Source organism: Canis lupus, chromosome 18, assembly GCF_003254725.2.
Source record: "Canis lupus dingo isolate Sandy chromosome 18, ASM325472v2, whole genome shotgun sequence".
Lineage (NCBI taxonomy): Eukaryota > Metazoa > Chordata > Mammalia > Carnivora > Canidae > Canis > Canis lupus.
In genome coordinates, this window is record NC_064260.1 from 25921000 (window position 1) to 25943775 (window position 22776).

At 37.6% G+C, this 22776-nt stretch overlaps 1 protein-coding gene across 2 annotated transcripts in view; it reads right to left on the reverse strand.

Moving 5' to 3' along the window:
- Positions 1-22776, reverse strand: part of HSD17B12 (hydroxysteroid 17-beta dehydrogenase 12) — a 154499-nt gene that overhangs the window by 83701 nt on the left and 48022 nt on the right. The window contains exons 2-3 of one of the 2 annotated variants that reach the window (XM_025452529.3): positions 13469-13515; positions 11749-11824 (exon numbers count right to left, since the gene is read on the reverse strand). The exons of the other annotated variant lie outside the window; for it this stretch is intronic. Of the exons in view, the coding sequence (XP_025308314.1) occupies positions 11749-11824; positions 13469-13515 (123 nt within the window). The remainder of the gene's footprint in view (positions 1-11748; positions 11825-13468; positions 13516-22776) is intronic. 2 annotated transcript variants of the gene reach the window in all.

A 22776-nucleotide genomic window follows, 5' to 3' on the forward strand; every position in this document is an offset into this window, starting at 1 on the left:
TAGTAATACCCATGAGAAGGAGGAAAAATGAGGTGAGCCCTACCGCTGCCTTAACTTATTGCCTAGAGACTTTTTTAGATGGGAATGAAGAGAGGAACCTAAAGAGAGATCAATAGTTCCCCCGAGTTGAGGAAACGGGCTTGAGCATGTGGGGAAGCAGAGCCCCTCGGGTTACCAGGCAGTGTAGACAGAGCATGAGCCAGATGAACAGCAAGGAAGACAGGGACCAAACAAGACCAAGAGCACACTAAGAGCAGTAATCCTTATTTACATACTGCTTTCCATGGTTTCAGTTAGCCACAATCAACCACCGTCTGGAGGCAGATGATTCTCCTTTCGATGAACTGTCAGCAGGTCAACGTAGCCCAATGCTAGGTCACAGCACTTAAGTCATTCATCTCATTTCATCTCGTCACATAGACATTTTATCATCTCGCATCATCACAAAAACGGTGAGGACAGTACAATAAAACATTCTGAGAGACTGACACTCATATAACTTCTATTACAGTATATTGTTGTAATTATTCTATTATTTTTGTTGTTAATTTCTTGTATCTAATCTATAAGTTAAACTTCATGTTAAATATGTATATACAGAAAAAAAACAGTATGTACAGGGTTCAGTACTATCCACAATTTTAGGCATCCAGTAGAGGGTCGTGGAACACATCCCCCATAGATAAGGGCCACTGTATGTTCAAAGAAGTAGAGGGCAAACATTTTTTTTAAAGACTTTATTTATTTTATTCATGAGAGACACAGAGAAAGAGGCAGAGACACAGGCAGAAGGAGAAGCCCAATGCAGGACTCCTGGGACTCCAGGATCACGACCTGACCTGAAGGCAGACACTCAACCACTGAGCCACTCAAGAATTCCAGAGAGTGAACATTTTTAAGAGATAAGGGAGATACAAAAATGGCCTAAAATTTTATTGAGAGAAAAATATAATGTCTGGATTATTAAAAAAAAAAAACACTAACAGGATTAATGGCAGATTAGACACTAGAGAAAAAAAGATTAGTAAATATGAAGGCTTAGATCCCACATTAGCTTAGAAAACCACTCCCTAAAATGAAACACAAAGAGAAAAGAGACTCCTCCCCAAAAAAGAAAAGGAAAAACAACATCAGTGAGTTGAGAGATGACTTTAATCCATTTATTTTCTTTTAAAGATTTTATTTATTCATGAGAGAGGCAAAGACACAGGCAGAGGGATAAGGAAGATGGCTCCCTGTGGGAGCCCAGTGTGGGACCTGATCCCAGGACCCCAGGATCATGCCCTGAGCTGAAGGCAGATGCTCAAATACTGAGCCACCCACATACCCTAATCCATTTAATATATGTGTAACTGGAATTCTACAAATAGAGTGAAGGATAGAAAAAATATTTGATGGCCTCAATTTTTCCAAATATAATGAGAACTATAAACATGCAAATTTGAGCTCAATAAACTCCAAATAGGAAAAATATTAAGAAAAGTACACCAAGGGACCTCAAATTACTTAAAACCAGTGATAAAGAGAAAAATCTTAAAAGTAACCAGAAAAGAAAAAAATAAAAGTGTTTTATACAAGGTGGTAAAAATGAGATAGGAATGACAACAGACTTCTTGTCAAAAACACTACAGGCCAGAATGCAATGAAGGAAAGTAAAGTACTGAGAGGGGGCAAATAGAATCTGTCAGCCTAAAATTTTATACCCAACGAAAATACATTCAAAAGTAAAAATTTTTGTTCACACTTAGAAAAAAGAATTCATCACTAGCAGATCAGCACTGTAAGAGATATAAAATCTTTTAGGCAAGAAAGAAAAAAAAAAAACAAGATTGACTGAATTATAAATCTACACAAAATAATGAAGAGCATCAGAAATAATAATATATGTGTACATAAATAAGACTTTTAAAAATAAATTTAATTCTCTTTAAAATATAGTTGACAAATTATGGCAAAAATGTTATACAATCCATAACATACATAGAATTACAACGTATGGGGAATAGGAGTATACTGCTATCAAGTTCTTATGCTCTACATGAAGTAGTGGGAGCCTGTGAAAAGCTAAACACTGCAAAATCTAAAGCAATCACCAAAAACAAAGAAAAAAGATGTACAGCCAATAGCCAAGGAAGGAAATAATATGGAATGATTAAAAACATGTTATTAATCCAAACAGAGGCAGAAAAACAACAAGGGAATAAAGTACAGATGAGACGAACAGAAAACAAAGAGGAAATGGGTAGATCTTAACCCAATCATATCAATAACAATAACATTAAGTATAAATGTCCTGAGAATCCCAATTAAATGGCAGAAATCATCAAATTGTATATTTAAAAAAAAAAAAGATCAAATCTATGCTGCCCATAAGAAACCCACTTTAAATATAAAGGACATATAGGTTAGAAGTAAAGGCAGAAAGAAAATATATACCATGCTAACACTAACCAAGAGAAAGATGAACAACGTTGATTTCAGTGCAAAGAATATTACCAAGATAAAGAAGGTCATTTCATAATGCTAAAGGAATGAAGTCATCAAGAGAACACAAGGCCCTTAAATGTTAATGTATCTAATAACAAAGAAATAGACAAATTCATAATGATACTTAGGAGATTTTAGTCCTAATTGAGGTAGAACCTTGGCCAAATTAGAACTGGTTTGACCATCTGAATTTTAAAAGTGACTGTATGTCTCCTTTCTGATCATATCAGTCTGAAATATAATGTCACTGTAGCATTCTTTGAACTTTTAAATTTTCTACATAGATTTTATCAGTTAAGTTTATTATCACTGCTTCCACAAACGATTTCAACTTATGACAGTTGGTGTCTTTATGAAAGGATGGGCTCTTCTAAACTTTAGACAATACTGCAAATCACTGATGTGAATTACTCTTCCTGTCCTCCGTGTAAAATTTGCAAATGTCATCTTTCTGACAAACTTGGTATCAATAATGATTGTATTGCTCTGCACTGTCAAATATAACTTCTATGATTCTTAGTTGACCCTAAGATACTATACTAATATCACAGTGAGTTAAAGAAGGAGGCCTCTTAAAGAAAACTCCCAATTGGGATGGCAGAGTCACTGTGATAGGTGAATCTTACCATGTAACAACAGAACGTAAAGTTAACACATTCTAAGCTTCAGGTGAAAGTGTTAACTTATCTAAATATATGTATAAGTAAGTGTATAAAATACATTAAAATCAACAAAGAAAGCTTATGAATTAAGTAGTTTGAAACCAGTTGTTGAGAAGAACTTGATCTTTGATAATATAGTCTTCTCTTAATGAGAAAGCTGTAAAAAAATTATTCTGAACCTTCAGTATCCAGTCTGGCCAACAAAGGTTCCTTATCTCCCCCAAACACTCTCACTTTCTAATAGCCTGTTAACTTTTTAAGCTTTTGTGTTGACTTTCGTCATGCCCTTGAATCGTTTTTTTAACAAAAGTTTCTCATTTCTAAAAAAGCTGTATTTCCTAGTAACTATTGTTTCTTAAGGCTATGTTTTATTTTAATCACTGTCACTTAAACCAAAGCTCTAATCATTTCTTGTCTCAGGCACCTGTGAGTATGCTTGTATTTTGCTATAATCACTAGTCTCCTGGCAACCCTTTATGCTACTGCCTTCACAAATTTGGGCCACAAAATTAAAAATAATAAAATTGATTTAGACATATTTTATACCCAAACTATCATTGGTATTTCTCAGACAGCCACTAGGTAGCACTACTGAGCAGAGAGGATATTAGGAAAAACAATATAGGTAGTATGTCCTCAGTATCTTTAATTAGCTCAACTCTTATGAGAGCTGATCTGTTTATCAAGCCCACAACATGGGGAGAGCCAAAGTGTAACTAATAATGAATATCGTTCAACAAGTATGTATTTTTCAAGACGGACAGAAACATATTCATGATCCTGTGCACAGACTGGCACACAACTATGAACAAAATGATATCTAAGATTACGGTTAATTGGCGACAATTGTAAAACACACGTCACAGAGGTCCCTGGAGCTTTATCAATGCCTTTAGTACCTACCATAAGGCTCATGCCCTCAGGAAAATCACTGACTAAATCATATACCAGAATACGGTATTCTATTCTGACACTTATTTACTATAGTAAGTGAACCAGAGATCATCAGTTTTATTAGCAGGTGGTTCCTATTTTTCCTTCAAGTTTGCCCAAAGCTGGAAGCCCATAAGCCAGGTCAGAAAATTGAGTCTTTAGGAAGAAACATCCAAAGAATAATAGCCTCAGTAGAAAGAGGCCTATTGTAATACTCTTGACCGTCACTCATAGCTGTAAAAAATCAACTCCTGTGTCAGACTTCCTATCCAGTGTAACCTGATGCTGCCACCAAGCTTGGACTATGGTACAGATTATACCAGGAAACTGAGCCAGTGTCTAGAGGATTCTTATTTGAAAATCAGACACTAGCATGCTTTTGACCCAAGATCCAATAGAACAAGAATTCACTTTGCAACTGAATGAAATCAGTTTAAGGAAATTTAATAGTGCTTTTGAGAAAACATTTTTCTTTCTTAATTTTTCACTACCCACCTTTGTGGCTGTTGTACTTGGGCAAACTGGAATGAAGAACTCTTTTTTTTTCTCTTTAAAGATTTTGTTTATTTATTCATGAGAGACACACACAGAGAGAGAGACAGAGAGACAGAGAGACGGAGAGAGACAGAGGCAGAGACAGGCAGAGGGAGGCAGAGGGAGATGCAGGCTCCATGCAGGGAGCCCAACGTGGGACTCGATCCTGGGACTCTAGGATCAGGCCTGGGCTGAAGGCGGCGCTAAACCGCTGAGCCACCTGGGCTGCCCATGAAGTACTCTTTGAATGGTATGTTGCTCCAGCCGATCCCCCAGGAATCAAGAAAAATATTTCCTGAAAAAAACTTAATATAGCTCATAAACTGTGGCAGATGTATTTTCCAGATCCAGATTTTATTTTCCAAAAATCTCTCCCTTCCCACACGTTCTTCCAATGTTACCATGTCACTCCTTCATCAAGAGGTCAGGTCTATCCCTTTCCTCTTGAATCTGGGCAGGCTCATGTCTGCTTTGACCAAAGGAATCTGGCAAAAGTAATACTCTGAATTCTGAGAGCAGGTCACAAAACGATATGAGCTTGTGCTTTGTCTTGCAACATTCACCATGAGGGACGACAGTTACCCTGTGAGGAGTCCAACTACCCTGCTCTGGCCACGCTAGAGAGACTACACACGGGCACTCCGCTCAATAGTCCTGAGTCCAGCTTTCTCGTCATTCCCGACCACAGCACCAGCCCTGTGAGAGAATCCACCTTAAATCTTTTGCACCAGTCTCTCCACAAACTAGTATCACAGTTAGGGAACTCAGTAATGCCATAAGAAGCAAAGGAATTGTCCTCCAAGTCCTGGTGAAACTCCTGATGAGCATTTCTGACCACCTAAAGTGGTTATTATCTCACATTGGTAAGTTTGGGGTAGTTGTTATGAAGCAATAGCAACTGGAACAAAAACTATTAAATTGTTGAGGTAAATTTAAAGATGGAAACTGTATAGAAAATACAACACATATTGATCGGCCTTGTCTGTAATAATCAGAACAATGGTCAGATGGTATACATGTCCTTACTGAGTTCTTTCACCTTACATGGCAATGTAATTATTTGCATAGGCTCAATAAGAATCCATCCTTCTTTCTACTAGGATATAATTAGATAAAACAAATTTGTAACCATGACCATGCCAGAAATGTTTCATTTAACAGTAAATCTCATTTCATTAGGCATGACAAACCCACTAGTAAGGAACAATAATTACACTCCAATATGTAGAAACAACAGTTCAAAGAAACTATCCTGGCACCTGCTCGATAGCTTACAGAATCTCAGTCTCATGGGTGGGACAGAAGGTCACTTTCTGGGAACAGAAAGTTCCCAGACAAATCTGGGGATCTTGGAGTCAGAGGATACCTCTACAATCACAGGTACCATGAGCAAAATCCGGAGAGGCAAACCGGCTGGGTTTTGGTTTCTGGTGGTTCCTTACCTTAGAACATGTGAACTGCAAGGGCAATGAAAATACTCCTGGTAATTACAGAAATGACAGAAATACATACATGACTCTAGGGGCTGCATGATCTCTGATCCTAACATCATGTGGTTCTAGTTTCACTAACCACAAAAGTAAAAAGATGCACTAATATCTTCTGGAACTTATGTAAACAAAACAGGCTAAATATAACAAGGCATCACATTAATGATACTGGCAGTGCACCAGAAAATTGCAAAACACGCTTATTAGGTCAAATCTACAGATTTGATCAGAGCTAAGTTTTGAAAAAGTGAAACTAATTTTTTCTTTTTCTTTTTTTCCCTCTTCCTCTGTTGACTACAAACCAAGATTTCCATTATTAAAAGCTTTACATTTCAAGAGCTTATGGAGTTACACAGCTATCCCAAAGATTTACACTCTGAGATAATTAACAAAAAAAGAGAAACTCCTTTTCTAGTTTTTTTTTTTTTTTCAATTTATTTAGGCTACCTCTACACCCAACATGGGGCTCAAACTCATAACCCCGAGATCAAGAGTTGGATGCTCTTCTGAGTGAGCCTGGCACCCTTTGTTTTTTAATCAGACAGAAATGTGTGGTTTTTTAAAATCAAAGCTGATTAAAGTGGATATAATCAGAATTACCAACTGCTATGTAAGAATATGAACATAAATATCACCATCTCTATATTCTGTGAGCCAATAGGTTGTTCTAAAAGCTAGTCTTCTTTAAACTGTGTTTTTTGAATGTAAAAATTTAGCTCAGAGTTCAAAAATGATCTAGGAGTTTTTTTCTTTGACAAATTAAAATCAATCATAATGCCGAATATATTAATAATCCTGGCTAACAAAAAAGAAAAATCCTGGCTAACAAAGATAATAAAATAAGCTTATTATATATGGGTTGACTCTCAGCTTGTATTAATTCAACGGGTGACAGGTATCCTTACAAAGAAGTGAAATTCATCAAAGCAGTCGATCCTGAGAAGGCACTATCCATTGTTGGCAAAACATTTAGTTCCCTACTAAATTATATATAATCCTTTAAAAATTTTCCTGAAGAACTTTGATAAAATATGTTGTCCTCCACACTCACAAGAAATTGCTCCTAAAGAAACAGAGTCCCCAAGTTTATATAACAACAGTGGAGAGGGCAGCCCAGGTGGCTCAGTGGTTTAGCGCCGCCTTCAGCCCAGGGCCTGATCCTGGAGACCCGGGATAGAGTCCCACATCAGGCTCCCTGCATGGAGCCTGCTTCTCCCTCTGCCTGTATCTCTCTCTCTCTCTCTCTCTCTCTCTCTCTCTCTCTCTCTCTCCGGGATAGAGTCCCACATCAGGCTCCCTGCATGGAGCCTGCTTCTCCCTCTGCCTGTATCTCTCCCTCTCCCTCTCTCTCTCTCTGTCTCTCATGAATAAATAAATAAAATCTTTAAAAAAACAAAACAAAACAGTGGAGAGTCAGAAGGTGACAGGAGCTCAGAAGAGTCCCTATTTTTTCTCAATTGGCACGCGGTTTGTTTTTCAATCCCCCTTCCCTCTTCTTTCAGTCACATAGAAAAGAAGGCGGGATGAGTTTAACCTTCTGGAGTGAATGTAAGACCTGGACTAGAAAAGACAAGTTAGCCTAGTTATAAACTAACTTGCTTAACCTATATTTCTTGACTAAAGTCTGAGTGATACAGAAATTGGTATCAGGAGTGGGATTCCCAAAAACAGACCTCAAAGAATTTTGGTATTGGTTTGATTTGATCCATAATGCAGTCCTATCACTATTAGTTAAATTAAAGCTGGCTACTGATTATAATAAAGTATCTAGTGAAGAAGTGCTTCAAGGGACCAAGTGGTTGTCACATTTGAGTTGAGCAGAAATGATGAGTACAAAGATTAGGGTATGGCATGGCTTTTTCTGAATGCACTGTAGCACTTACAGAAAGAAAATGACAAGCTTGGGTCCTTAAACACTCAGCTCTCATTTATGAACAGAGAACCAGAGAACTTCTACGGCAGCCCCAATAAAAACCTTAATGTCTTACAGCCACAGGGCTCACCTTGCTAATATCAGATTTAACTGTGCCAGGTACAGAATTACAATTTAAGCTGAACTCCGCAGACTCACCATGTCTCATGTATAAAAGTGAAAACTCTGAATGAGACCTGGGATGGGGATATCTGGGTGGACTCAGCTGAAGCCAAGGATCTTGAAGTCCCCAGCTATTCTGAGCCTCCCTTGCCAGTGGAAAGAGAAGAAGCCCGCTCTCCTATGTCTGAAGAGATTAGCTTTCCCAGGATTGAAGAACCTGCATAACCTCATGATAACTCTAAGTGCAGTTTCCATGCAAGAGAATTCCTCTTCTCTTCAAGACCCAACTAGACCATCTCTTACTGCTACTCATAACAGGGTAAGATCACAGCATTCTTTGGGGGAACAAGTATAAAGTCTGATCCATAACGTAATAACTTATAAACAAAAATAATTGCAAAAGTTTGCTAATTTGTATTCGTGGATACCTAGGAAATCTGAATCTGTGTGAGAATGAGTTTAAGAATGTTAGACCAAGGAAAACATAATGTAATACTGGATTGGGGTATTTTTTAAAATATGAATCACTTACTCAAGATTTAGGACTTAATGGTTAGCTTATATAACTGGATGAGGCTCTAAGAGTTAACTTGGCTGGCTGACTGAAACTTGGGACTCCATGATGGCCCTACATTTAAGAAGTTTGAGAAGCCACAACTTCCCTGGCATAATGTAGAAGCAGCGATTCAAAGGCTTAAGAGAATAGGAATGCTAGAGTGGATTTATCATGTGCAACTTGCACAGACAACCCCTCCACCACTACACCCCCGAAGAGAGCCTAGTGGATCCTCTCTTCACCTAAGGTTCCAGCATCATAATTGGAGTGCCACTATGTGGGCAAGAGGCTATTAGTCTAGCCCTTTAACATCCTGTCAATCATAAAATTTACCACACTGCTACAAAATGAAAACCTCCCCATGTCCTCCCTTTGTTTCTTACCTGGCACTATTACAAGCTGCAATTATTTCTTTGTCTGATTGCTTTGTTTTGTTTTTTGCTTTTTTCAACTATTTTTTTCTGTCTCCTCCACTCGACTATAAGTTCCATGAAAGCAAGGACTGCCTCTATCATGTTCACCACTGTCTGCTGACTGCCTAGCAGAGGACCTTGTACACGGGCATGCAATAAAGATGTGTTAGACAAACTAACTCTGTCAACATTCAATTCGGGTCCCTCCTTCTCCTGAAATAGATATGTCCATGGAAACATTATCCTACCAAAGAGATGATTTACATCTGAGTTGAAAACCTGTGCAGGCATATATAATCTCCTCTTTCTATTTCTTCAACTTAGAACTGAGGACCTGGTCTGCTGATACCATTTTTGTCATTAAATTTACATGATGCCCAGGAAAACATAATAAAGGTCAATTCAGTGCGTGACCATCTGTCCCTTCATGAAAATGTTTGAACAGGATCCTGTCTTTATCCAGAACCACATCTCTGCCCAGAGTTACATGTCACCTCATATCACACATTAATAAATTCTCAAATATCATTAAAGTATACTTCTGACTTGTTGAACAATTTTTGTACAGGCTGGAGCATTTTCTAAAAGACTGCTAGGAGCTTCCACTTCTTTCGGGAACAACTAGATGCTGGATTTGTTCAGATCATAGCATTTCAAAATTCAACATTCCATTTAATCAAAGGTTCTATATTTCAACTATGAACTGTTACTTCCAGTAACTAGTAAATGCTTCCATTAACAGCCAATTTTACCCACTCACATGCACAAATAAAATATTTTTATGATTTTAGGAGTTAATTATACATTGAGCACAAGTAACTAAGAAAAAACAGAATTAAGGTCCAGGTAATAAGTTCAACTAACATCTAAGTTAACTGCCTCAGGCTCATTAATCTCATGGCTTAATTCAAATTTATACCTTAGCACAACTTCAAAATACTGTATGTCTTGGAGCTTCAAGTGTTGTGTTCACATAGTTCATACCTTGAAAGTAAAACCCCTTAAATGCCAAAGATGTAAAGATCTGTGCCCACTAACAGGATTTAAAAAAAAAAAACAACTTTTTTTTTTTTATAAAGATTTAGCATACTTAGTATTATAAAGATCTGTTTTTTACATAAAGATGAAGTGCATTTGAGTTGTATGTAATCTGTCCAGAAGGACCAGCTATGGTCTGGAAAGAAACAATAATAAAAATATATACATCACAATGATGTTTGAAAGATAAAAGAAGATAATATATATGAGAGAATAAATAAGTAATAAAACACCATATAAATGTTAATAGTAGGTAGTAATGTTAGTAATATAATACAGTATGTGGTACATCTTAAACTTACACAATGTTATACATCAATTATATCTTTAAAAAAGCTGGAAAAAAAACAGCAGAAATCCTCTCTCATCTGAAAGAATTGGAAGAGTTTGTTAGTTGCCCACTCATAGAAGTTAAAGTCGGAATCCTCGAAAACAATATATATACACTGTAACCATTTTATTTAATTTAACTCTTGCACAAATGTAATTCATTCACCAATCCTGTGTAGGACCCCAGGTCTTACACTTGACTTTAGATCTGTTGACTGGTATTCCAGACTTTCCTGCCTAACCCACGCCCATAACACATCATTTATGATTGCAGTTTCAGTTCTTTTAAAGGGCAGCAAAAATTTCAACACATATGGAACAATTAGAGAACAAATTTCTTTTTTTATCATTTTTTCTAATTATTTTACATTTGACTTATCACTATTTGACAGCCGATTTCTGAAAAGAACTCGCTTTACTCACTTTTTTTCAGAGCATTCAAATGAGTTTTTGTAGAAATAACTCCCCCTTTCTCCACAAATACTGCATCAGTGTGCAGAAATATTAAATAATAAATGCACTCAGCATAAGTTTGGGAACAAACATAGCTGACTCTTATAGCAAATAATTTGATTTGTGGGGGTAAAAGCATAAAAGTATCAACTGAGAAGCCTACCAGCCGTAAACAGCACACTGGAAACAGCAGCCAGTATGTTCTACCAAGGAAATGGACAGCACTGCTTTATCCAACTGGTCGGTTAGTTAGACGTCAGTTAAGAATCTCTGTTATATGGTAACTCAGGTCTCGAGCATAGGTGACTAAGAAGAAAGCTCAAAAGATTCCCTCTTGTGTGTGTATAGATAGTCTTTTGTATTTTTCTTCAATTACATATACCTTTAGAGGCAATGATGTCACTGAAACTAGTAATGTACTATCTGTTGGATAATTGAATTTAAATTAAAAAAATAGTAATAAAATTGTTTTTTAAAAAATGATGTCAAAGAGTTAAAAATGCAAGATTACTGAAATAAAGCAACAGAAAAGGAATTCAGGTGTTTAAGTAGAATATGATAAAATAATCAGATAATCTGATTCCTAACAACAACTAAATAAGTCAGTAAAAAACATTTTAAGGAAATTTTAACAGTCCTATTATTAATTTGAAAAAAACCGATGATCCATTTTAAGACATCCCTTTAACAACATTAGAAAGTTTTCTGAACTCTAAATAAATGTCAGTGCTAAATACCTACTTGAAAACATTCAACTTAGATTAGCTGTTTTCCTTTTGTAAACATAAAAGGATAAGAGGGTGTGTGAAAAACTTACTTATTTCACTGGAAACTTGATTCAGTTTATCCTGTGATCTGCTGATAAGGACAACCTTCATTCCATGTTTCGCTAACTGAAACAATAAAAAACCACCAAAAAGTTGAATTACACCTGTATAATTCATTAAAAAACAAAAATCAGATATTTTCTTGTTTTAAGAAAACCGGGTAATATGATAAGCCCAACGAAAAAAGCCATAAGCCTAAGCGGTAATGAATGGGCAATCCAAAACGAAGACCTTACTAAAGGATCCCCCCAAAGGGTTATATTTCTAAATCAAGCTAGTATATAAATGTCAAAGGGCCTCAGAAGGAGTAAAACTTTTACTTTTCATTTGGTACCCATCTACACTTTAGTTTTTAAAATCATAAATACTAGGTGGCATAGTTGGTTAAGTATCTGACTCTTGGTTTCGGCTCAGGATGTGATCTCAGGGTCATGAGATGGAGCCCCAGGTGCAGAATCTGTTTGAAAGTCTCCTTCTCCCTCTGCCCTTCCTGCTCGTGTTCATACTCTCTCTCTCTAAAACAAATCATCTTTAAAAATACATAAATAAATAAAATCATAAGTATCTATTACTTCTATAATTTAAGTCAGCTTTAAAAAAAATTCTGTTTTGGACTGGATACATAAAGACTGAAAGACTGGCATCAAAGAAAGATTTTAAACAGATCCCCCATTGAGAATGAGAAATTCAGTGGATCTGCCAGGATTGTCATCACAACTGGGCAGTATCATAAGCTGTGGTGCCTTAGCAGAACTAGAAGGCAGGGAAGCTTGCCTTAAGAGTACTACCATCAGGACACCCAGGTGGCTCAGCGGTTGAGCGTCTGCCTTTGGCTCAGGGCCTGATCCTGGATTCTAGGGATCGAGTCTTGCATCGGGCTCCTTGCATGGAGCCAGCTTCTCCCTCTGCCTGTGTCGCTGCCTCTGTTTCTGTGTCTCTGATGAATAAACAAATACAATCTTAAAAAAAAAAAAAAAAAGAGTACTACCATTGCTCCTGCTTTGTACAGTGGTCCTCAAGCTATCATGGTCCCTCTCATTTCATGACATTACAGAGAACTTGAACCCTTTGCCTATGTCTGTTAATATCTTTTGGTCAATTATAGTCCTCCTTCTCAAAAAACGAAGCCATGGACTAGCCTGGAAATATAACTATCCCATAATAATACAGCCATCTTTCAAAAAATAGTTCCAAACAACTGACATTAAAACTAATGACTATCGGGCAGCCCCTGTGGCGCAGCGGTTTAGCGCCTCCTGCAGCCTGGGGTGTGATCTTGGAGGCCCAGGATCGAGTCCCACGTCAGGCTCCCTGAATGGAGCCTGCTTCTCCGTCTGCCTATGTCTCTGCTTCTCTCTCTCTCTGTGTCTCTATGAATAAATAAATAAAAATCTTTAAAAAAACAAAACAAAACAAAAAAACTAATGACTATCCATAATTACACAATATAAAATAAAACTACACTATATTTTCCTCAATTTCAACTTACTGGGATATAAAGTTTTATATTCCTTTTTGCACAAAAACTTATTTTAAAATTGTCTTTGTGTAAGCAAACATGGTGTTTCTGACTAGACATAAAACATATCTATTGTACTATATAACATTATATTTGTTTTTAACTTCAAAAATCAAAGCTACTATAAGAGATCATCCCACATTTGTTCTTTTATTGTTACACCAAAAAGAAAGGTCTTGAAAATTACCTACCTCTTCTGCATATGATTTGCCAATTCCATCAGTACTACCTGTGACAACTGAGAAAAGAAAAAAAAATAGTTTAGATTAAGAACTATAATGAAGAACAAATTATAGTTAGGACCCACCAGTTACACATCAGAGGACCTGTATAATACTTTGATGTAAAAGATGAAGCAATACTACTGGTTCCAATTTAAGATGGAAGACCCACCACAGTGGCTAAAGTTTAAAAGACTGCAATACCAAGTGTTGACAAAGTTGTAGAGCAACTGAAATTTCATAATTTCATACATTGCTGGTGGGTGGCTCTTAAATTGATAGAATCATTTTGAAAAAAAAAAACTGTCTGGCTTTATTTTTTTTTTTAATTTTTATTTATTTATGATAGTCACAGAGAGAGAGAGAGGCAGAGACATAGGCAGAGGGAGAAGCAGGCTCCATGCATCGGGAGCCCGACGTGGGATTTGATCCCGGGTCTCCAGGATCGCACCCTGGGCCAAAGGCAGGCGCCAAACCGCTGCGCCACCCAGAGATCCCTGGCTTTATATCCAGAACTAAATATATGCCTAGCTCATGACCTAGCAATTCCAAAGAGGTATGAATGCATCATGTCTACCAAAAGAATATCCATGGTAGCTTTATTTATGCATGATAAACATGCCCAAATATTGATCTATAAAAGAAGTAAACAGAGGTATATTCATATAATGCAATACTAAATAGCAATAAAAAAGAACTACGGATATATTCAAAACATGGACAAATCTCCCAGACTTTAGCTGAGCAAAAAAAAATAGAAACAGTGTGACAAAACTCCATGTATCCATGACCCAGCTTCCAAGACTAGCAACATGATTTTAACTACTCTTGCTTCAACTATATACCCCCCACTGCTTCTTCCCACCTCAAATCATTTAAGTAAATCACTAACATCATGACTTCATAAGAATTTCAGTATATGCTATTTAAAATAACCACAATACCATCATCACATTCTTAAACTGTAAATAATAAATCCTAATGAAATTTTCTATCAAATCAAACATCAATTATCTAATCAGTATGTAAATTTCCCCAAGTATTTCAGAAAACTCCTAATAATTTGATCAAATCAGGATTAAATAACCTCCATACCTAAAATTGGTTAATGTCTATTAAATCTCTTTTAATCTATAGGTTCTATCTATCCACCTACCTTTCTCAATCTCCAACTCTTTCTCCTCCCCTCCCTCTCCAGCCCCACCCCTAATTTCCCTACTATTTGTTGAAGATACTGGGTCCTGTTACTTTTCCAGCCTGGCATTTGCTGATTACATTTCCCTAATATCTTCTAACATGTTCTTCTGTCCCTTACTGGTTACCTATCAATTCTTGATCAAATTCAAGTTTGGTTTTTTTGGTAAGAATATTCATAAGTGATACTGCAGATTTATACAGCTGGAGACACGTGTCTGCTTATCTTTCTTTGTTGTTTTATCAGCAGCCATTGATTACCACTGGGATACAGAATTTCATTAGAGGTTTCAAAACAGTGATCTTTGGGTTCTTTAGGGGTTTGGGGTGGGGGGAGTGCACTTGCACTGGGGAGGAGGGGCAGAGGGAGAGAGAATCTTAAGCAGGCTCCATGCTCAGCTCAGAGCCCAACAAAGAGCTTGATCTCTTGATCCTGAGATCATGACCTGAGCAAAACCAAGAGCCAGACGCTCAGTGGACAGAGCCATGCAGGCACCACCCTCTTCTGTTTGAATCCTTGATCTAAATCCTGTGCTCACACTGTTATCTCCTGATTGATCAATTTTTATATTACTTATTATAGTTGGTTGAGAACACCCACTCCCCTTTATCTTCCATCTCCTTCCAATGAAATTATAGCACAAGGGCTCTGTCAATAATCAGTGTGTACATCAGTATAATAATGCAACTTAATTCTGATACTAACCGCAGGACATGGGCCCCAGCAAAACTGTCCACACTTCGAGCATCAGCTGCAAGTTCAGAGGTCCCCACAGGCATCCACCCTAACTGACTGCAAAATTCAGGGTTCTCACAACTCCTCAGCTTCAGCAAAACTCACTAAATAATTCACAGGACTCAGGACAATGTAACAATTTGTGGTTACAGTTTTTTTAATAAAGGATACAAATCAGGATCAACCAAATGAATACCACAATGGGGCAAGGTCTAGGAGGGTTCTGAATGCAGAGCTTCTGTGCCCTCTCTGAATCAGAGCACTTCACCCTCACAACACATCAGAACTAAGAAGCTACATCAAGCTTTAAAGTCCAGAGTTTTGGGATCCCTGGGTGGCGCAGCGGTTTGGCGCCTGCCTTTGGCCCAGGGCGCAATCCTGGAGACCCGGGATTGAGTCCCACGTTGGGCTCCCGGTGCATGGAGCCTGCTTCTCCCTCTGCCTGTGTCTCTGCCTCTCTCTCTCTCTCTGTATGACTATCATAAATTAAAAAATAATAATAATAATAAAAAAATAAAGTCCAGAGTTTTTATTGGGCATCATTACAAAGGCATAGTTGACTACATACTGACATCTCACAGAACTCATCCTCCAAACCCTCTTCACTCCCAGAGGCTGGAAGTTTGAACTGGTATCATATGGCTCAGACTTCCAATCTTCTAGTCATATGGCTGGTCTTTCTGGCATGACTAGCCCCCATCTTGAAGCTATCTAGGTTTCAACCATGAGTCCTCTCATTGGCATAAAGGATCAGGGCCCACCCTGAGTAATAAAGACAATCCTATCACTCAGGAAATTCCAAGGATTTAGATGCTCCCCACCAGAAACGAGGATTAAGGCCAGTCAGATTCTTTATTACACAACAATTACTGTGGCTAGATAAATATATTATTCACTACTGAACCAAATAATATTGTACAACTACATTTCCTCTCTTGGCCAACATTTTTCTTTTCCTATAGTTTAAACTGCCTTTTTTCTTCCATTTGCATAGTTTTCTTTTTAAATCTTCCTCGTTCCCTAACAGCCTCTCAATACAATTTTCCACATAATCAATCCCATGAATGTGTTCCATTCCTTTTTTTCCCCCAGATTACTTTCCCAGAGCCTTCCAGCTGTTCCTCCCTGGAATGGCTACTCTACTGCACTGTTGTTGCTCTAGAATTCCCCTGGCTTCCCTCTCCTGTGCTGAAGCTCTTATTTCTAGATCTTGTTCTAGTCCCTTATTAGGGAGCATATCCACCGGTAACTTCCCATGGAAAGATGCATGAAGACATATTTTTGTGAATAGTTTTTTAAATAAACTTTTATATAAGTAATCTTTTTCTTTTTTAAACTTTTTAAATAAACTCTTATTCTAAAACTATTTTAGAGTAGTTTTTTAGACTTCCCAAAAAATGTAAAGATAATACAAGGTGATCTCTATATTCCAAGTCAGTTTCTCCTATTCCTCACATTTTACATTCGTCATAATTCATGAAAGAATATTGATACATTATAGTAGTCCCCTCTTTTCCATAGGGATGCATTCCAAGACCCTCAGTGATGCCTGAAACTATGCACAGTACCACACCCTGCATATACTACGGGTTTTCATAGGCATACATACCGATGATAAAGTTCTATTTATAAGTTAGGCATAGCAAGAAATTAATAACATTAATAACAAAATAGAACAATTCTAATGTACTATAATAAAAGTTATATGAATGTGGTCACTCTCTCACAAAACTTTGTTGTCCTACACTTGGCCTTCTTGTGATGATGTGAGACAAAATGTCCATGTGATGAGATGAATGGAGGTGAAAGATGTAAGGCATTATGATGTAGTCTTAGACTACTATTCCTTCTGACAAGATGCCAGAATGAAGATCATCTGCTTCTGGACCACAGTTGATTGCAGGTAACTGAAACTGTGAAGAGCAAAATCTCAGATAAGAGGGGGACTACTGTGTTATCAACAAAAGCCCGTATCTTTTTCAGATTTTCTGTTACTGAATGCCCCTCTGGTCTATGATGGCATCCAGAATGTCCCATTAAATTTATGTGACAGATTAAGAGAAACTTTTTTGACAATTTAAGAGAAAACTTTTTTTTGTGTGTATATCTTTTTTTTAAGTCTATATTCTAATCTCATACATGATAGTTAAACTGGGTATAAAATTCTAAGCAGGAAATCATTTTTAACAACAACAACAACAACAAAATTGAAGAAAACTCTCCATTGTCTTTCAGCCCCAATACTGTTCCTGAGTTCAGACCACTGATAAGTGACCTGCTTTTTTGTCCCTGGAGACTTTCAGGATTATCATTTCTTCCTTACTACTCTATCATGATAATATACCCTTCAGTGGGTGTTTTTCCATTGATTGGTTCTAGGCACTGATGAGCCTTAAAATCCATGATCTTCAATTCTAGCAGTTTTTTTGTTTTTTTTTTTTTTAATTTATGATAGTCACACAGAGAGAGAGAGAGGCAGAGACACAGGCAGAGGGAGAAGCAGGCTCCATGCACCGGGAGCCCGATATGGGATTCGATCCCGGGTCTCCAGGATTGCGCCCTGGGCCAAAGGCAGGCGCCAAACCGCTGCGCCACCCAGGGATCCCTCTAGCAGTTTTCTTATATTGATTCTTTGGTAATTTCTTTCCCACACTTTTCTCTTTCTGGAATTCTTATTAATCAGAATTTAGATATAACCATTTCTCTAATAATCATACTTTTCATTTTCTACTTTCCTGGAAATTTCTTCAACTTTATCTTCCAAACTTTCTATTGACTTTTAAATTTTAGATTGTCAAGTTTTTAATTTTGAAGAGCTCTCCTTTCTTATGATTGCTCTTGCCATCTTTTTTTTATAAGAGAATCTTTTTTTTTTTTAAGATTTTATTTATTAGAAACAGAGAGAGAAAGAGAGAGAGGCAGAGACACAGGCAGAGGGAGGACCAGACTCCACACAGGGAGCCCGATGTGGGACTCGATCCCAGGTCTCCAGGATCATGCCCTGGGTGGAAGGTGGTGCTAAACCGCTGAGCCACCTGGGCTGCCCCAACCATCTTCTTTTTTTTAAAAGGAGCGTCTTGTTCTTTAATTGAGACCTATTATCTTCTCTTATCTCTGAGGATATTAATTAGATTTTATTTATATACAGTTGACACTTGAACAACAAAAGACTTGAAGTACACTAGGTCCACTTATCCACAGATTTTATAAGTACAATACAGTACTATAAATGTATTTTCTTTTCCTTATGATTTTTTTAAGATTTTATTTATTTATTCATGAGAGACAGAGAGAGAGAGAGAGAGAGAGAGAGAGAGAGACTGAGAGAGAGAGAGAGGCAGAGACACAGGCAGAGGGAGGAGCAGGCTACATGCAGGGAGCCTGACGTGGGACTCCATCCCAGGTCTCCAAGATCACACCCTGGACTGAAGGCAACACTAAACCGCTGAGCCACTGGGGCTGCCCTCCTTATGATTTTCTTAATAAACTTTTTATTCTCTCAAGCTGAGTGTAAGAATACAGTCAGCTAACATGAAATATAAAATATGTTAATCAACTGTTATCAGTAGGACTTCCAGTCAACAGTAGGCTATTCGTAGTTAAGCTTTTGGGGATCAGAAGTTACATGCAGGTTTTCAACTGCACAGGACCCCGAATGCCCACATTGTTCATGGGTCAATAGTATTTATATTTTCTTTTTATAGTCTGTTTCCTCCACATTCCTTTTGACTGATTTGCTCTGTCTCATCTTGGACCATTAATATGCAACTAATATGCATACAGGGGGTGATTACACTGTGAGCCTTGCGCTAGGGTAATCAGTGAGCAAACGAGCTTTTTTATTAGGGATTCCACAAAAGTCTGTATCTTTTCTGAGACTCTTTGGTATCTAAGACGCATTTCCCAGTTTCAATCTTCTGGCTGCGGGGTAGTTGAGTAGCTATTAGTTCGCAGACTTTTTACTCAACTCCTGTTCTCAGTCAGGTATCTGACTTCTGCCTTCTCCTGTGCCCAGTTTCTCCGAGTCTCAAGCACATCTGGTTCAGTGGCCTTTCCTACCCGTCTTTTGAAGTACCTGATATTCCCAGTTGGGCTTTTCTGTGACCCAAAAGCAAATCTGTGTGCTTCCTAATGGTGGACTATCTGTGAGCACTCTGGCATCCACTCTGTGAAGTCAGTTACCACTCTTCTACCTAACATTTGCTGTTACTGGGGAATGAGGGATTTCAGAAGTTCCCTAGTCTTATCAAAATGGAGCTTTCTGTTTCCCATTCTCCCGATTTTTAGAAAGGATTTTCAAGAAATAAAAAGCTAGGAATATAGTTATTGGGTCAGTTCTTAGAAACTATTATGAGCACAACTTTGAAGACTACAATGATGTATAAGGTCCATTCTGGATATCAGCTGTTCTATAAATCACCCATTCCATGGTTAGGACTTTAAATATTAAGCAGAAACAATATGACTTTAAACAGTATAAATATTAAAAATTTGCCTGATCTTTTTAGAGAGATAAAAATATCATTTTTCTATGGGCGCCTGGGTGGCTCAGTGAGTTGAGTGTCCAGCTCTTGATTCTGGCTCAGGTCACAATCTCAGGGTCGTAGATCAAGCGCCATGCAGGGTTCTACACGCAGAGGGGAGTCGGCTTCTCTCTCTCCCCCTCTGCACCTCCCCCTGCTTGCACATGGTCTCAGGAATTCTCTAAAATGAGTAAGTTTTTCAAAAAATATGTCATTTTTCTATATCCTAATAATTCTCAAAATCAAATCCAGCACTACATAGTTATATATGAGCCAAATATTACATCACAAGTACATTTTTTTGTAAGGAAATAGGAAAGTATAAAAATTTTTATGGGCACAAAGAAATAAAAAATAAAATTGGAAACTCAAAGGCTCCCTTAGTCATCTCTGCAAGCACCTCTGTAGTCCTACAATAATCAGTCACCTACACAATGGCCAGGCAATGGGGGATCAACTATCTCTCCTCCATCAAAGGAAATGACAAAATTCTTTAGTTCTCTATGCAATACAGTAGGTAAGTGTTCACAATAACACTTGGTCATGTACAAACATGACCAAGTCATCTGTCAAACTTCAGTTGACCATAAGTTTCACTTGATGCAAAAAAAAAAAATAATAACTTTATTTAAGACACAATGAAGACAAGCATTGTCCTGCTCCTTTTGCTTTTAAAGATCCATTCTCTGCTTTAAAGCTACATATCTTGCAAGTGGTAGCATAGATAGCAGCTGGTAGCTGGATAGAAAAATCTCCTAATCAAGTTCATTAATTTTTTATTTTTATAAAATAATAGTGTGGTTCTATGAAGATGATACCATTTTGTCTGGGGAATCAACTCATCATTATTAATTTTAGGAAGCTAATCAAAGCATACCATATCTTAAATCAAAAGTCTTTTATGTTGCTTCTGGGGCACTGGGAAAAGACATGAAATAGATTACTATTTTTTATCCTTCTTGCTGTTGGTATTTTTTACCCATGTGCCTGTCCTGTCTTTCTAACAAAGAAGTCCTTTCCTACCACAAATAGAAAGATGGTATAAACTGAGCCATCTAGTCCAGTTTCCCAAAAATCAACATAGCACTGCTTAAACCCTGGCTTCCCAAGGTACTTAACATTTTCTTAAAATAGAGTTCTTAAAAATAAAATTTAATGGAAAATTTACTTGAGCACTATTTACTGAATTATTATTGTAAAAGACCACCAGTTTTAATTAATGTAAATAGAATATTAGTGTAAAATATGTATGTATGTATGTGCCTATTAAAATTTTTAACAATTCATCAGTGCAATACCTAAGATCATCTTTTGTTCTGTCTTTTGGGAAACATTTGATCTAACCCTGAAATACCTACCTTGCAATGAAAACCGATGAAGCAAAGACCAGCTCCCATATCATTCATATTAGAAGTATTGCTTGTTTTTTTGTTGGGTTTCTTAAAATGAAAAATCAAGCACTCAACCACAATGAAGTAAGGTGCAAAGTACAGAAACACCCCCAGGAACTCCTCCTTCACATGTTACATCACATCTGGGACAGAGCCCAGTTGGCAGCCGTCTTCCCTTCCTTTTTTCCAGCAACTGTGGCCTGGAATATAGACTGTTTCCCAAACTCCTTAGCAACCAGGTATGGCTGTATGATTAGATTCTGGAAATAAGAGGCGAGCAGTAATATGAGGGGCCTTGAATGGCTGCTCACAGGAAGCTGACTCAGCAGGGAGAAACCCCTTTGTGACCCCTCATCTAGCCAATTCCAAAGTGATGGCAGTAAGTCTGGCAGTCTTAAACTACGAGTAACCTTGAGGGTAGATGCCATGAGCTAAGATGAAGGAAGTTTCCTAAGGACTTCATGAAATTACCATGCCATGTTTTTTTAACAATCATTTCCTTTTTCATTACTTACCACAGAGTATCAAACATACAGAAATTCTAGTCTTCTTTAAACTGGGTGAAAAATAAACTTCTACCTTGTTAAAGTCATGATTATAGGCTCAGAAAAGCAAGAGTAAGCTGTCAATAAAGTCAATTATTAAAACAAAACATTTACTACTCACATGATTACAAGGATATTTGCTCAAGGTACCTCATTCATATCAAACAGTGAATTATCATAATAGCTATCATCCCGACCTAAGTAATCATCCGAACACATACAGACTTGTCCAATGAACTTTTCAGCCTTTCCTCCCTTATTTCATGCTCACAAAGTTAAGAACTATCTTTCTCAAATACCATTTTTATGATCTCATTCTTCTGTCAAGAAGTGACTGTGTTTCCCTATTACCAATTATATAAAACCTGAAACACAAATCCATTCACTTCTGGTTGCCACCACCCGGGGCTACCATCATTCATCTCCCACAGTAACTATTCCAACAGCCTACTAAATCATCACTTCCATTCCTTCAACTCCCCAACTCACTGTAGCCAAAGTGATCCCTCCAAAGGGCAACTCTGATATCACTGCCCTGTCTAAAACCAGTCAATGGCTTCCTACTGCCCCTGTTTTCCACGAGGTCTTCCATGAGCTTATCTTATACCCATCATTTTCCTCCTACCACTCACTTCCCTGGTCATGCTGAAGTTTCTCCAGTTCCTCCCGGGTAACAAGCTCTCTCTTTACAAATGTTTTGCTCTAGTCCCAATTCCACTCCAACCAGTGTATCCATCTCATCCTTGAAGTCTTCACCTGAACACCCCCTCTCCCATTAAGCCTTCCTTGAGCTCCAGACTAACAGAATCTCCTAGCTCTTTGCCCCCACAGTATTCCATACCTCCCCTCCCCTAGTGACATTCACCACAAAGGTTTATCTAAGGGTCTG